This window comes from Aptenodytes patagonicus, chromosome 4, assembly GCF_965638725.1.
Source record: "Aptenodytes patagonicus chromosome 4, bAptPat1.pri.cur, whole genome shotgun sequence".
NCBI classification, from domain to species: domain Eukaryota; kingdom Metazoa; phylum Chordata; class Aves; order Sphenisciformes; family Spheniscidae; genus Aptenodytes; species Aptenodytes patagonicus.
In genome coordinates this window covers 27,954,121-27,970,933 of record NC_134952.1, presented here as the reverse complement: position 1 = coordinate 27,970,933, position 16,813 = coordinate 27,954,121, and the positions used below count along the sequence as shown (strand labels likewise).

The following is a 16,813-nucleotide window of genomic DNA, read 5'->3' as shown; positions in this document are numbered from 1 at the left end:
ACTTACTATGTACAGCATTTTTAGCAGCATTTCATCGAAGAAGGTAGATTTTGGCAAACTTTTCTGGAAATGTAAAGTACTGTTGGTTTTACAGATTCGGCTATAAATTCTAGTTCTGAAGATTTGATAAGGAAAAGAAAACGATTGTATAAATAGCTATTAAAAGATTACAGAAAGTTCATGGATTTTTACTTTATAATTTAAAATTAAGGATTTTTTTTTTCTTATTAGTGAACCACAAGCTATGTGCTACATCGAAACATCTAACTTAGATGGTGAGACAAACTTAAAAATTCGACAGGTAGGAATTTCATTTTTGAGAATATTGCTAATATTCTTTTAGTCTATTAACTGCTTATAAAAACATATTTTATGACATTAATGGCCATTTTAGAAGACTGAAATTTTAATGGTTTGAATAAAAAGCTGTGGGTTATTGACATCGTAAAAGTTTTTGTTCAATTAATTAAGCGGAAGGAACGAATGGTTACTCCTAAGCCATGCCTTGTACTTTGTTTTAGGATTTTTCTTTGGGAAAATAGGTGGAAAGATTTGTAGTTTGGGTATTGGTTTTGGTTTTGGAGGATAGATGAGGGAGAAGCCCTGCAGAAAGAAGCCAATAGTGCCAGTATTGGCCTTGAGGGGCAGGTAGGGAATAGCTGTTTTTGACTGAGTGTGCTGAATGCAGGGACATTCTTACTGAGTTATATGATTGGTTATCACCCTGTCTTCATCATGATGTTTTAAGATATCTGGGTGACTTTTTCACTGTCTGTAGCATCCAGCAGTGTGACAGCAAAGTGTAGCAGTCCCATTTTGTTCCCATAGGGATATTGGTTTTCTGCATTTGCACTATCAGATTTATAATACATAGATTTATATATTGGAAGGTGATTTTTAATGTCATGACAAACTAATTTTGTTTACAGGGTTTGCCACTAACATCAGACATAAAGGACATAGAAAGCTTGATGAGACTTTCAGGCAGAATTGAATGTGAGAGCCCAAACCGACATCTCTATGACTTTGTTGGAAACATCAGACTGGATGGGCATGGGTATGTAAATCCAAGGAAGATCATCTCAGTAGATTCAATCTAATGGTAGATAGCTATATGTTGTTAAACTACTCAAGTCAAAATACGAATAGTAAAGTCTTTATTCTGTTAAGACTAGAGAGGTAAAAAACTTTTCTGATGTATTCTTTATTAGACTTTATTCTTTAAAAAAACTTGAGGGGTAAAACCGTACTTCTAATGTCTACAACTTGAGTTCTTATACTAGTTGACCTTCATAAAGCAATAGCTATTAATAATAGAAGGCGGCGCTAAACAAATTCTAATAGTTCTGGAATAGGTACCTAGTAACTCGCTTCTTAAGCATCTCATTCCTTGCCTGTTAAGCTTCTGTTATAGAAGCTGAATAGAAGTAGTTTCTTGTCTGTTTTTTTTCTTGTTGTTTTCTTTTGTTTGTCTAAGCCTGGAGCGGAACTGAGTCCATCACTATATACCTCCAATTCTTCTAATTTGATAGCTGAAAGGCATTTAATACCTTAGCTTGCTGAAAGTATGTTTCTGTAAAAATAGACAGCCTCAGTGCAATTACAACATACATGCTTGTAAAACCGCTTCAAAAATTCTTAAAATACTTAAGTGCTTACCAAATATTGATATTTGGAGTTTTCTATGGGTTCAAACCAAACATGATGCATTAGGAGTATAAAATCCATTACTAGATCCAGAACTGTTGAGTCGTTCATTCCCAAAGATTTACAGGACTTCTTTTTTATTTGGTAGGCATTTATTTCTCCATATACAATATTATTCATGTTTGCGGTTTTAGACTGAGATATATATAGTACTAACTAATTATTAAATAGTTTTGGGTTTTTTTATATTCCATTTTTTATTTACTGATTTCTTACAGATGCATTCCGGGAGTTTTCAGTTGCAAGAGTGTGGATCTATTATAATTCCACTGTACTTGTCGTTAAGAAGAGAAAAACATTTACCTGTAATTCTTCTCTGAAGGTAATAGTTATAATAGATCCACACATGCATCCTTCCTCCTTGGCTAGATGGAAAAACATACTTTTCTTTTTAATCTAATTATTTAATTTTAAAATTTGATTTAAAAAAGAAACATTGAACGTGCTGATGGCTGTTATGCCTCAAGAATGTGTAGGAGCATGCCATCTGCTGGTCAAGCAATTTGTCATTTGAGAAATTCAGTTTTGGAATATTTTGGATATAGTTCCTGTGCAGTAGGTAGTTCCAAAAGTGTGGCTCTAATATAATATTTACCTTCAGTGAAAAAGAATTGCAGGTAAGTAACTCTTTTTGGATCCTGACCTTATTTCCAACCTGAAAAATCAGGGATGAGTTTTCTTTCTGCCCATATTAGAGGTAGCACAGATTCATCTAACTGGTATTTATTTATCCAGACCTTTTAAGACTGTCGTGGTTTAACCTCAGCCGGCAACTGAGCACCACACAACCGCTCACTCACTCTCCCCGCACCGGTGGGATGGGGGAAGAGAATAGGAAGAGTAAAAGTGAAAACTCATGGGTTGGGATAAGAACGGTTTAATAGTTAAAATACTACTACTAATAATAATAAAAAGAATATACAAAGCAAGTGATGCACAATGCAATTGCTCACCACCCGCTGACCAATGCCCAGCCAGTCCCTGAGCAGCGGTGCCCCCAGCCAGCTTTCCCTCAGTTTATGTACTGAGCATGACGTCACATGGTATGGAATGTCCCTTTGGCCAATTTGGGTCAGCTCTCCTGGCTGTGCCCCCTCCCAGCTTCTTGTGCACCTCCGGCCTTCTCAGTTGGTAGAGCATGGGAAGCTGAAAAGTCCTTGACTAGTGTAAGCACTACTTAACACACTGATGTTTTAGTTGTTGCTATCAACATTATTCTCATGCTAAATCCAAAACACAGCACTGTACCAGCTACTAGGAAGAAAATTAACTCTATCCCAGCCAAAACCAGGACAAAGACCTTCCTACCAGATTATGTAGATCCAGCAGTTGTGATTTCCACTTTATGCACTACCATCTCAACATTTTTGCAAAAGCAATAGATGATGCTGAAAATGTATCTCCCTCTTCTTTGTTTCCCTTTAGATAACTCATTGGAGTGCCGTAAATGGTAAAATCTGGTTGACCTTTTCAGTCTTTTCTTTTTCCCTTCATGGGAGAGCAACTCAAAAAAAGAAAGGTTCTCTTTTTTTTGCTTTTGGATACTCGGTATTCAGGGAGGTAGAACTCCACTACAGTTATTTTGCCCTTTGGCTAAATCTGTGGACTAAGAGGCCAAAAAAGTTTTCGTGGTATCCTCAGCTTTTGAGTGAGTTACCTCTCTCTTATCTCCAAAGTGTGCAGCTCTTTGTTATGCTCATGAACATACAGAAGCATGTCACTTGGTTTTAGTCAATGAAGACAATTAGCTAGAGAAAGGAGAAAAGTTCTTTAGCCTAGATAAATTTGAAATTATAATTAGATAATGGCTCAGAGAAAAAGGGTGAGCAAGTTAAAAACAAGATATTGGGCAGATACTTTAGGTCTGGATAACCAGTAAATGTTTTCCTGAAGACATTCTTAAGAAAATTTTTGGATAAGAGTGAAGTATGCTTGTTAAGAAAAACATTTTGGTATGTAAGCTTTCAAATGTGTCTTAGAAATTACTAGCTCTTAATATACCCTTGACAGCCCTGTCAGGAAAGTATGCTGAAAGGTATTTCCCTATTGAGAACATCCCTTACTGAATACAACCCAAATATGTTGCTGAGGAGTCGTTAGTTGTGTAGCACACAAGAAGGATCAGATGAGTTGGAGCAGTTTTGAGAAGGCTGAGGCTGGGAAATAGAGACTTGAGAGCTCTGCCAAGTCATCGCACCGTCACCTCATTAGAGAGTGGAATAAGATCACAATCTTGAGGATCAGTAGCATGACACCTGGCAGATCTGGGCTTTCTATGCCCTTTCTATGCTTTTCTATTTTGCTGTATGTTTTCATCTCCTTGGTCTGTGTACCAGTTCTGCTGGAGACAACTCCCACTGACTGCAGTCCCAATTCTGTTCTGATTGTCTTCCCAGTAACAGACCCTTGAGGATAAATTTCTGTCCCAAGTTGGAGAAGGGTATTCATTTGAGAGCCAGTGTCATGATGGAAAAAAGAATCAATGGATCCTGCAATAGAAAGCACTTTACTGCATGTTCTTCACAGTTTTTAAGAAGGGAAAACAAAGAGGAAGATCAGGAAGTGGCAGGAAGAGTCTTAGAACTCACCTGACTTTTCAAGGAGTACAAGAATTAAGAGTGGAAGGTTTTGACTTCGGTCTTCCTAGACTCTCTTGTATTAGTAGATGGGACAGAAAGTCTTTTGGCATTCCAGAGAAGGTCCATAGTTGAAAAGGTTTCCAATTTGTTGGGGTGCGGGTGGGCTTGCATATAACCAGAGAAAGTTATTTTTCTTTCATCTTCTGACACATTCATGTTAGTGTTAATAGACTAAAAATATCTAATTATTCTTGGAATGACAGGTAATCCATTCCTTAACTGAAATGTCTAGATACTGTGCTGATGGATGGTCCAAAAGTCTTAGAATGATTCTGATCGAGGAATGCAAATAAGTAAATATAAGTGCAGAAGCAGTCTTTGATGGAAACAGGAGTCTCTCTTAATGAGTCTTGTGTAATTCAAACCCCAGCAGTTCCTTTCATACTTGAAAGGACATTTATTAATTTTGCCATGATATGAACACATCTCAAATACAAGAGCAGCACAGTTCAGATTTAGAAAGCAAGTAAATCTTAGTATGTTTTATATTTCAGCTTTCTTCTCCGATTCCTTCTTTTGATGAAGTGCCTGCACCTAGAAATTATTTTCCATGGCAATATCATTCAGCATTTCAGTTGCTGAAGCATACTTAGTTGGTGAGGAGAATGATTGCTTAAACAGTCAGTATGCTCTGTGCTAGTTTCCTAGAAAGTAAGTGGACTAAGTTGCAGTGGGGTGGTGTTTGTTAGTTGTTTGGTTTTTATGGAAAAGCACTCAAATACTTTTCTAGATTAATTTTTTTTTTCTAGTTTCTGCAAGAACTGATTCCAAAAACCTGCCTGAATTTAAGACAGTTAAATGTTTCCAACGTCTTTTGAGGTTTTGTTGCTCATTTACTCAGTGCAGTTCTAAAAGAATAACACAAGTAAACTTACCTGGTTTTGCAATTTAAAGAAGGTGCAGGAAATGTTGTTGTGAATTTTAAATAGTTAATCACGTTCATAAAGGATATTTATTTCACTGTAAGAGTGGATTAAGTTGAGAGTTCAGAAAACTACTTCATTTGAAAATGGCTCTGGAAAATCAATTTTGTAAGAGTAGTTGAGTTTCTGCATACACTTAGGAAAAAGCTTCATAATCATAAATCACAGGAAAATTAGCCTTTGTTAGTTTCAGTATGTTTGCTTAGTAGTACCATATCTTTAGTGTCCATAGCCAAAACTAAGTCGTAAGTAATATTTTTGCAAACTTAAATTTTTGGACTTGCTTGTAACTGTCAAGTTTTCTCTCTGTCAATGCTCCCAAAAAGTTAACTATGAAAATCAGGTTCCTGGTATATTTACAATAATAATCTAAATTTTGAGAAATTAGTTTTAACAACTGCTGGTTACATTTATTCATTGACATTGATTGTTTTAATGCTAAAATATAAAACTCCTTCCTTCTAGTACTGTTCCATTGGGATCTGATCAGATTCTTCTACGAGGAGCTCAGTTGAGAAATACTCAGTGGGTTCACGGGATAGTTGTCTATACGGGACATGACACAAAACTTATGCAGGTTTGTTACTTGGATTTTCTCTAAATTATCTGTTTTGTTACCTTATTATGCCATTACACAGCACAGAAAATCCTTTCAGAAAACATGGCTGGATTCAATATAGTAGCTAAAATGTCAGTAATAGAGCATCCTTCTTATGAAGTAAAACCAATAAAAATAAAGCAATTTCTTGTTGTTATTAGTCAGCCACAAAGTAGTTTTTCCACTAGTAAGCATATTCGTTGATTCTATTTTGTAACTTGTGTTTTGAAAACTATTTCGTTAGCAAGTTGGATCACTATAGTTTGCCTGTTCATCTTTTTTTATTTTTGACTGCTCCTAAAACTGTCCTCTTGTGGAGCTTTCTTTCAAGTACAAAGGTAAGCATTCTTGTCAGAAAACAAAGTGAAACTTTATTTGCAAAATGGGAGGGAAGAGAACCATTCTCAGACTATGAAATTAATATTCCTAGTGCTGTTTGAAATACCAAAATTGAGATGCAGTTGTTGAGAAAAAAGAATGCTTTCAGATTGGTCATGCATGTCTCTTATTTATTGCTTTTCTGATTTGTAAAACAGTTATTTGAAAAAGTTTGATTGTTTGTATTAGCAATTGTCTTCTGTAGCACTGATAAGGTATGTGCACATTCATTTTTACTGTTTGCTGTTGCTGTTATGAGTGTTCTGTGTGATTGTTTAAACTGCTTGTGACCAAATCTAAAGGTCTAATTCATGGATTTATAAGCTGCTGCTTTTTTTTTCTTTCGAGTGAAACAGTTATGCCATTTATGATGGTGATGTATTTGGGAGAATATTTGGAAAAGGATGCAGTAACGTGCAATTTGAGAAGCGAGAACTGTGTGTACCTCTTCTAATATTTAATAGCCACTGTGGTTTTTGTCTTTTGCAGAATTCAACAAGTCCACCTCTTAAAATGTCTAATGTGGAACGAATTACGAATATTCAGATTTTGATTCTGTTCTGCATCCTTATTGCCATGTCTTTGATCTGCTCTATTGGTTCAGCTATATGGAATCGAAAGCATACTGGAAGAGACTGGTATCTTGATCTAAACTGTAAGATGTAAAATAATATATTAATATTTTAGTGTTCAGTTGTCTTTCATATCTGGAAAGGAGGATGATTACCATCCTTTACACAGTGTGTTTTTTTTTTTAATCAGTCTTTCTTTATTGGTTGTTGACCAAAGTCATTAGACTAGGTATATCACAGCAAGTATAACATTTACCTTGCTGTGCCATCTGAGCTCTGGCTAAATTCAGGAAGGGGAGCTTTGTTGTTTGCCCCTACATCTTTCAGCCTCTACATCTCTGCAGCTCAGCAAGGTCTGTATCAGCATTCCACTGGCATAAACAGTCAGCTTCCTAGACGTCAGACTAAAGCTATTTTCGGCTATTACCGATGGATTACATTTGAAGCTGCAGTGACTTTTCTGAATTTTTAAACTCCTTCATCCCAGGAAATGATGCTGTGGCTTTATAATTTTTACTATACAGGGATCTAACTAATTATTGGCTGCCAACATCAGATCTTAGCAGACTGCTCCTAAAGAAGATAAAACAGGCACAAAAGATCTCATCTAACATACTATACTGGGCAGCTGTACTCAGGGTGGATGCAAGGCAATGTGATGGTATGTGGGCCTTCATGGCAGCATGCAACATATTGACATAATTTGACCCTCAATGAGGGAACTAGGTTTAAAGGAAGTTCTCATAAATATATTTTGTGGTCAATTATTCATGTTTTCAGAATTTCTTATGGTGAGTCTAGAGCCTTCTTTACTTAGGCAGTAGAACCAGAACTAGGCTTTCTGCTCCTGAAACAACAGTCTTGAATACAAAGCTGCTGAATGTAGTCATCAAAGTAGGGATTATGGGGTGGTTTGGTCAGTTCTAAAAGAAAAATCTTTAGGCACTCTCCTAAAGTTTCTGTTGAACAAAACAGTTGTCTGCATTTATGATGAAATTTTGTTTATTGAGAACCTTGCTTCTCTTCTTTTTCATGCTGAGGAAGAAACTTTTTTTTTTTAAAAAAAGAAAGAAACTTAACTTTCATATTTCCATCGTGAGGTGGAAAAAAGTGAAATCTTTACTGGAATATTGACAATTTCCAGTAATAAAAAAGGATGGCATTGGATGTGCTTCATCATTTGTTATTTTTCATCTGATTGTTCTTTTCAGTGCATTTTTTTTTTTCTTTTCTGGGAAATGTAAAAGTTTTCAGAATATGGTGGTTAGCACAGTAGTGAAGCAGTTCAGAAGCTTTTGGTTTTATTCCTGAAAAAAGAAACATGAAATAGCGGCCATTGATATTTTGTGTGTTCAAGTGATTATCCTTGTCAGTTTGTGTTCTGATCTATGCCCCATGATTAAATGAAATTGTGTTGGGTTTTGTAAGGTATGCCCTTTAAGGCTGCATTCAGCTCAGTTGTTCTTGTACTAGGTACTTTTAATATATAAGAAGCAATTTATTCCCCTTTCCCTTTAGTTACTGAATTTTTATGTGGTAGTGAAACAGGTTCCCAGCAGTGCCCCATATTTCTGAATCCTCTTAATAATAAGTTAGAACAATCTGTCTGTGGATGATAAAAAAAGTGTTAATGTTAACAATAAATATCTGAATATTATTTTATTTACAGGTAGCAATAGGTATCAAACTTCATTTAATCTTGGTAGTCATTATTGAGAATATCAATGTTATGGTTTATATTAGCTCTCTGCTCTTTTAGGCTGGTACTTCATTTGATGCTGGAATTGGTATTAATGAAAGTATCCAAAACCTGCTCTCTTGGATCTTAGAGTAACATCCAGATCCACATTCCATAGGCAGTGGAAACCTGTCTGAGGCTGTTTTTCTTTGACAGATCTTTGAATACAGACAGACAGGCTACATCTTTTACCCTTTTGCTGTACTGGAGAGCAGACTGCTATTCCCCATTCGCATCCTCTCTGAGGTGCTGCTACTAGTTATCTAAAACTTTAAAAGGAAAAAGTAGTATAAAACTACTTGTTATATATGTTAATATTCACATTTCCAGTTCCTTCAGAGCTTTCATTAAACTCTCTAATTTCGTCTTTCTCCACATGGTGTGAATTTACCTTTTTCATAGTATTTTGCTGGGTTGGGGGGGGGGGAATAGGAAGGCGTGAGGGTGGATAGAGGAAAAAATTCATTCCACTACACATTTCCCCCTTTAAAAATATAAAACTCTCAAATTCAGAGTTTAGAGTGTGGTTGCTATGTATAGATATTCCCAGGTTATGATCTTAAAATGTAGCAAAAGAGGGAATGGCTGGTAAGTTTGCTTTTCAGAAATTGGAGAAGATGGCAAAGATCTCTAAATTTGAACTCCACTTTATAATAGTGATGCTTAACTCTTATGAAGATCATATTTATAGGTAAGTGATATTGTAATTAATTCTCAAGTTTCTTCTTAGACACAGAACATTTTAAAAATCAGCAGTTAATGCAATACTGTGAATACACTGTATATACATACTTTTAAGTATGGTCTTAAATTTTTTTTTTTTTTATTTGCTTTGGTTTTTGGCAGATGGTGGAGCAAGCAACTTTGGATTGAATTTCTTGACTTTCATCATTCTCTTCAATAATCTTATTCCAATCAGTTTGTTGGTTACACTTGAAGTTGTTAAATTTATCCAGGCATATTTCATAAATTGGGTAAATATTATTATTTTTTCAATATGCATTGACTTCTAAAATCCAGTGGTTTACAAGTGAGTGAAATGATTGATTGCTTGTCTATGTATACATTTTTTTCAGACTTTTTCTTAATGTAAATACTTAAGTATGCTGTTTTGTTTATTATAATTCTGGAATCTGAGAAGGTAATAATAAATGGGTTTATTTAGTGCTTTTATACCTGCACCAAATTGCTTTTTGGAACATGTTTTTATGTGCTTTGTACTTTCTCATTATTAATATTCAGGTATCAGTTTCATCCAGAATGATCATAAGTGTTTTGCAGTCCAGTGGAGTTTTGTCCAGTTTCACTTCTTCTTTCTAAGCATAGCCCATGTTTTGTTTTTTTCGGTATTTTGCTGATTTACCCACCACCACCATAGTTTAATGGGGGTTTTTTGTACAAAGCCAGTGGCTGTTAGTATTATCTCTTACAAGATATATATAAAGATCATTTTGGCACCCTTCAATTTTTTTTCTTAATGAATTAATGAGGGAAAAGAAGGGTTTACTCTGTTTGGGGTGGGGGTGAGATATTCTCCTTGAAACCATGTAAGTGCTTTTAATAGCATGCCTTCAATTTTTCCATTTTTTCCAAATGTAGATTAATCATAGCATGCCTTCAATTTTTCCATTTTTTCCAAATGTAGATTAATCATACCATTCTGAACTCTTTAATCTGATTTCTTGATCAAATGTCAGAAATAGATTTGTGTGTGTGAGATTTGATGTCATACAGATACAGATAAAAGTGTGTGTGAAGTAGCAGGTGAAGCGTATCCTTTATTTTAAAAGTTAAATCTTTTTGTGAGCAGTTTGCTGGTTTTGATTTCTTCATTTCTTTTGTGCTATAGAACAAATCATTGACAAATAAGAGAATGCAATGAAATTCTTCCTTTATGTTTTGTATTCTAAAATAAATATTCAACAAAGGCTCACCCATTTTGAATGTGTAGATTGGCAACTGTTTATACAACAAATCTGAAAGACTTAACTTCTGTTCACCCCCCATTTCACGTCACGAGGGATTAGTTGTTTTTAATTTATCTTAATAAATGTCCAGAGTCCCAGATTATCTTAAACGTTATCTTTGTGTGTGTGCATATCATATTAGTATAGAGAAGTTTGTCGTCTGCAATCTATTGCACTACATTGCCATACTTCACAATGTTTTAATCTTTTACTGAATTTAAAAATAAACTCTGATTATTTTTTTTAACAAGTTAAAAAAAAAAAACCACACACACAAAAAACCCACCACTTATGATGTACCTTACATTTATTGTGTACTCTTAAATTTATCTTAATGTTTTTATCTCAAGGTATATTTATCTTGCTGTTTAGAAATGACTGGTTGTGCATACAGTATAAATCGCTAAGCCTGACATCTCTCTAAGTGTTACAATGTAGTATTTCTGCTTGTCGCTAAATCTATTTTAGATGCATGGGTACAATAGTTTTTCAATAATACAGATCACGGGAAATAATCGGAGTAAAATCTCAAAAGAATCATGCAGATTTTTGTTTTAAAGAGGAAATCTAATTTCTTCTGGGGACTCTTGGAAGTGATCTGATTGTGTCTGTGGCTTCCCATGTTGAAATAATCATAAGTAGATAACTTATATTCATGTTTGATCCGCTCTTCTACACTTACCTTTTCTATTTACGTACTGGATTTTTTGTAATAAGTTATGGAAGACTAATTTTTAAATATATATACTTTTTTTTATCTGTAGGACATAGACATGCACTATGAACCTACAGACACTGCTGCGATGGCTCGTACTTCCAATCTCAATGAAGAACTTGGACAGGTAGAAAGAACTCTAACTCTGTGTGTGAAATTATTCATGTGGTTTTACAATCTAAATTATTAAAATAATGTGAGGATTTATTTCAAAAAACTTACATTCTTGCCTTAGTCTTTTTTTGCTTATTTCTATTTTCTTCAATTTGTCAGATATTTTTAAAAACACTTTGCAATATGTGAGAGTTAAATTTTTGAAACCAGTATTGAATGAACAAACTCTGCTTTATGTATCAATGTGTATGTGGTAATCACAGGTTGAAGTATATCATTAAAGTTACAAAATCAGAGGAATTCTGAGCATTAAGGCTGTCTGTGGAACAAAAATTTAGTCTCTGTATATACACTATGATAGTGTGCATCCTTAGTATGTCTTTTTTTTTTCCCCCCCCCCACACGCTCTGCCTTGCTCAGAAGAGACAGTGGGTATGCTCTAGGACTGAATCATGGTTGTGTACATTCCCTTTTATTTTTGCCACTAAAGATTGGAAGTGGTGAATGGAACAAGGGCTCACAGCTGAATTAAGCCCTGGAAATTTGGGCTTAATTCTTCAGTTTGCTTTAGAGTCCTCTTTTAATACTATAAAATCAGTTAGGCTTTTCACAAGAGATCACTCATTGTATGTTCTTCATTTTGTGGAAGTATGACTTTGTAGGAAGTGTGTCTGGGGCACAGGGCATGCTTCCAGAAGCACTACACGTTGTATTTCCTGTTTCAGCCAATTGTATTTGCAGTCTTGCTTTAAAAATATGCTAAACATTATGCTTTCTGTTACACTGACTGATGATGGTAAACGGATTCTGTGGAAAAGAATACTATGTGCTTGTTTAATTGAACTGTATTATATGCACAAGTATACATATTCTTGCATTTCCTAACCTAGAAGTTTTCATAATTAATTCTTTAGTTTATTGTATTGGAATGTAAAAGTTGTTTTTAGCTTTACAAGAACAATAAATAATAACTTAATTTTAGCCGTGTAGCAAACAAGTTTTAGGGACTAATACTTAAGTGATCTGCCTTTTAGGAAAACAGTAGTTGCAGGTTAACATGTTCTAACATTGGTCTACATAGAGGAGGACAGGGCCTTCGCCTAGTGGGTTTAAGAAGTACGTGCAGATAGCAGAAAATTTGATTCTCTTCCTGGCCTTAAAGGGAAGTACAATCTCCTCTAGTGGGGAGGAGGCTCTGTTGAATCTTAGCTCTACTTCTGTCTCATTTTACACAATCTATCTGGTTTTTTCTCTCTGCAGTTAGTTTGCTATTCACATTCCCAGACACATTCCCTCTTTTTGACTTTGACAGTTCTTGTCTTCATTTCTTATGTTTCTCATCAAAGTCTCCTTCACCACCAAGATCTAGCCAGAGTTTTTGGGATCTCCACTTTCACTTTTTTGACAGATTCTTAATTTGAGCAGATTTTTGTAGGGAGACCAAAGGAGACTCTGCTAACAAAAAGAGCAAGTGTATTCTCTGAAATACAAGGGCTGCACATAATGAAGAGATTTCCCCCAACAGATCTCCAGGTTTTAAGAAAGGTGAAACTTTGGTGTTGGAGAAAAAGGTTGAGTTTTCTTGCCTGCAATTCCTGCTTTCCTATTCTGCCCACACAAAAAAAATACAGTTTGAGGCATAAACCTGGCATGGAAAATTTCTTCTAACTGCTGATTTGGCTAAGTTATAATCCCTCAGAAACAGAATCTTTACATAGGAGATGCTGAGTAAATTTTACTAATACATAGCCTTATTAGCTCCATCTATAATGCAGTTAATTCCTAACTAAGAATACTGTGATTTTTTTTTTAATGAGAAATAAATTTTAATTAATTAAAATTTGAGTTTACCTTTGACTAATAGAGCCTTTGTTTCATCACAGACCACTTCATTTCTTCATATATTAACTTTTTTCTTAAGATTAGGTTTGAACTAAATTTGAATATATCACAGATACATGTATTTCAGCTTCAATTTTTAAAATACTTTAACTAGTAGTTTCTGGAGAGGAAGGGTTTATGATGTTAGGGAAATAGGAGACCTGGAGTAGGTAGAAAGGAACGTATTTCTTCTATTCCTGCAACTTGGCATTTCTGAACTGTCGGGTTTTTACTAATGTTTTGGCTTTAAGAAGATATTTCTATGTCAAAAAGAGGGGTTTAGAAATGCATATAGATACTTCTCTTTTACCGTATTGCTTCCTGTCAGAAATGGCATATTTTCCTAGCAAAGCCATTTGTCTTCACTAGTTTCTTACATTTCAACAATAAGTAGAGTGAGGGACAGTTAAGTATACCACCATGCACTGAAGCAAGCTTAAGCTTCCTGACATCTCAGTTGATTGCCATGTTTGGAAATGGGTATCAAGACTGTGCATCTGCCATGTTTATGTACTGCATTTTTTCTTGTCTATAAACCATGAAGATTGCAGAACTGGTAAAAATATTTAGTGTGTTGATAGTCATGAATTGTACTAGATCTGTAAATAACTGCTGAATGTTAATGAATAATTAATTTTGTCATTCATTTAGGTCAAATACATATTTTCTGACAAAACGGGTACCCTGACATGCAATGTCATGCAATTTAAGAAGTGTACTGTAGCAGGAGTTGCTTATGGGTAGGCATTTTTATATACTTTTCTTTATCTGTGTGCCTTTCTTTTCCTCTGCCTTTGCATATGTATCCATGCATTAATACTACAGTTAAAATAAACTTATGCCTGGCAATATATACAACTAGGAGTCAATTTGTTTGTGACTATGAAATGTTACTTATAAGAGGTATCATCGCTTCAGTAATGACATCTCTTTTTGCAGAGAGGAACAAAAATAAAGTTTAGATATCAAAGGCTTACTGCTGTAACGCAACTTCAGTATGCATGTTTTTTCTATCACTCAGTCTGTTTAATGTTGTTACTAAAAAAGTCTTCCCTCATACTTGCAAAAACTTGTATCATTGTCCGTGCTTCATATTTTATGTAGGCACATGCTCTTGCACTAAATAATATGCAGGATAAACAAGAATTTGAATTACAGTGCTGTAGCATGAACTACAGTACTGTAGCCACTTTCCAAGTGGCTTCTGTGAATACTGTTATAGTGGCATAACTCCAAATATCAATGTTGCTATTAAGAAATCTCTCCAAATAAATGCAAACAAAGCATTTTATTATTTCTTTGTCAGCAGGTGCAGCCAGCTCCTGCAAGAGTTTGTAAAAGTCTCAAACTTCTAAGACTGTTTACTTGAAAAAAAATCATTAGAGCAATAAATAGAGCAGAAGCACCTACGTTGTAAATGCCAGTGTGGCTTACTAGTATGTGAGATGCTGGACCTGGGCTGATCTCAGAGCATTCAGTAGCAAATAATTAGACACCTCTAGAACTGGGCAGAGACCAGGCAGAGGTTATTAAATTAAGTGTTGGGCTTGTGCTAAAGGTGATGATTTGGCTTTTGTGGCTTTGTCATTTGGATGCCTTTGAAAATCCTAATTTTCAGGAGTATAATCTAGGCTTTCTGTTTTGAAAAAACTTAGATCATTTATGCATTAACCATACTGATGATTTTTTAATTAACAGTTGTAATAAAATGTTTAGTTCTAACCCTGATATTTCAAATATGTATGTAAATGGGTGTGTATATATATTGGGCTCAATTTCAACCACGAGCTCATTTTATGACTTCAGAGAAACTGCTCTGAGCTAATTATTTTCACATTCTTTGTATAGCAGGTTTTTAAGGTAAAAAATACATTAATGGTAGTGGCACTTAAAATCAGTATTTGATACTTGGTTCATTGTATATCTTCATCTGAAGTTGGTAGAGCACATATTCTAAAATTTCTCCTTTATGAAACCTAGGTGTGAATTTATTTTTTTAGAAAAAATTATCTGATTTTTCTTGCTATGCTTTCCAGCTCCCATCCACCCCATTTTGAAAAGACATAGACCGGTTTTCTGATTAGCATCACTGTTTAGAAAGCAGTTTCTCTTTACAGTGAATAGCCATTACAGCATCTCTCATAGCTACTCGGAGAAGAGAGTCACTCTTGTCTTTCTGTATTGATGCAAATAAGAAGTTGGGAACACAGAAAAGGGTAAAAGTGACTGTTCCATCTCCCATGCCTCTTCTTTCTGAGTGTGTTGTAAATTGTGATATGTTTAAACCTGTGTCACCACAGGGCGGAGTCCTTTGTGTGCTATGGCTAGCTTTGTTCATCAGCATTTTGTGAACTCAGCCAGACAAGCTGCATTAGCATGGCTTCAGATAATTTAAAAACTGCCTTTTGTTTAATGAGAAACTGTAACAATGTGTATATATACTGAAATATAAAGCAAGATTTGTAAAGAGGACAAATGCCTTTATATCTGCTGGTATAAGTTAGTAAGTAGCCAAGCTTTCAATTGAAAAAAAATTATCATTTATAGGTTATGAAGCCTCAAGAGAAACATCATACTTTTGCAATATTTTATTGTTGTCTAGGCACTAGCAAAATACTCGGTTGAAATACCTTCAAAACTTTTTTTAGTAATTTAATTTCATTAACTAACTTCTTTTTTTATACATGATCAAATTTTTTAGCCTTTGTGATTCTTTTTCCTCTCCCTGTTTTTCTGTTCTTCCCTTACTTCTTGTGCAGCCATTGCCCTGAGCCTGAGGATTATAGTGTTCCTTCAGATGATTGGTAAGCTTTAAAAATCATTTAGCATGTGGTGTTTGAAGATTCAAGCTTAAAAACAGTGAGTGAGATTTTTAGAAATCATTTAGAGCTAAATGTGAGATATTTTACTCAAAAGTTATTTTAGCTTCAAACTGATGCAGAGTCTTACACAAATTTATGCCATCAGAATTCTACGGCATTAGGTTGTGTACTCTGGAATAGAATTGCTAGTAGGGTCACTGAGGTATAGTACAGTTATTCTACTGACAATCCTGTACAATTCAGAATTGCTTATTGGAGGGAAAGTTTTGTCATTTATTAAGATAGTTGGTATTACGGTAACTTTGATCACATTTTTCTACTGTTACTTAGTAATAGGTTAGTAATAATCTCTAATACATTTGAAAAAAAATCCTTATTTGAGAGTGAAAAATATGTAATACGTTGTTACTAATATTTTACTTCCCACAGATAGTTTTAGAGTGTTAATACTACCTAATTCTTAACTGAAACTGAGATTAAAGCACCCAAATACACTTGGGGCCATCATTAATCTCTTAACGGGGACCTCAGGAAAGACTAAGTCCTGACTTCCTTTCTGCTGCCACCTGTGTGATGCCTTGTACTTCTTCATCATTCTTTCTTAAACTAAGTATTTGCAATAGCATTCAAAATAAGCTCAGATAGATCGGGGAAAAATGTCATTTACAGTCTTTAAATTATCACTTGTATTTGTTGAAAGTCACAGCAAGATATGTCACACAACTGTAATATGTTGTCTCCTTACGTTTAAAAAGTTTG

At 34.8% G+C, this 16,813-nt stretch overlaps 1 protein-coding gene across 4 annotated transcripts in view; it reads left to right on the top strand.

The window, feature by feature from the left end:
• The window catches only part of ATP8A1 (ATPase phospholipid transporting 8A1), a 121,566-nt gene that overhangs the window by 29,030 nt on the left and 75,723 nt on the right, over positions 1 to 16,813 (top strand). For 2 of the 4 annotated variants that reach the window (XM_076336181.1, XM_076336182.1), the window contains exons 8-15: positions 232 to 301; positions 930 to 1,057; positions 5,735 to 5,846; positions 6,735 to 6,900; positions 9,402 to 9,529; positions 11,287 to 11,364; positions 13,884 to 13,972; positions 15,992 to 16,036. In XM_076336181.1, coding sequence (XP_076192296.1) covers positions 232 to 301; positions 930 to 1,057; positions 5,735 to 5,846; positions 6,735 to 6,900; positions 9,402 to 9,529; positions 11,287 to 11,364; positions 13,884 to 13,972; positions 15,992 to 16,036 — 816 coding nt within the window. The remainder of the gene's footprint in view (positions 1 to 231; positions 302 to 929; positions 1,058 to 5,734; positions 5,847 to 6,734; positions 6,901 to 9,401; positions 9,530 to 11,286; positions 11,365 to 13,883; positions 13,973 to 15,991; positions 16,037 to 16,813) is intronic. The other 2 variants (XM_076336183.1, XM_076336184.1) reach the window with 1 other exon arrangement.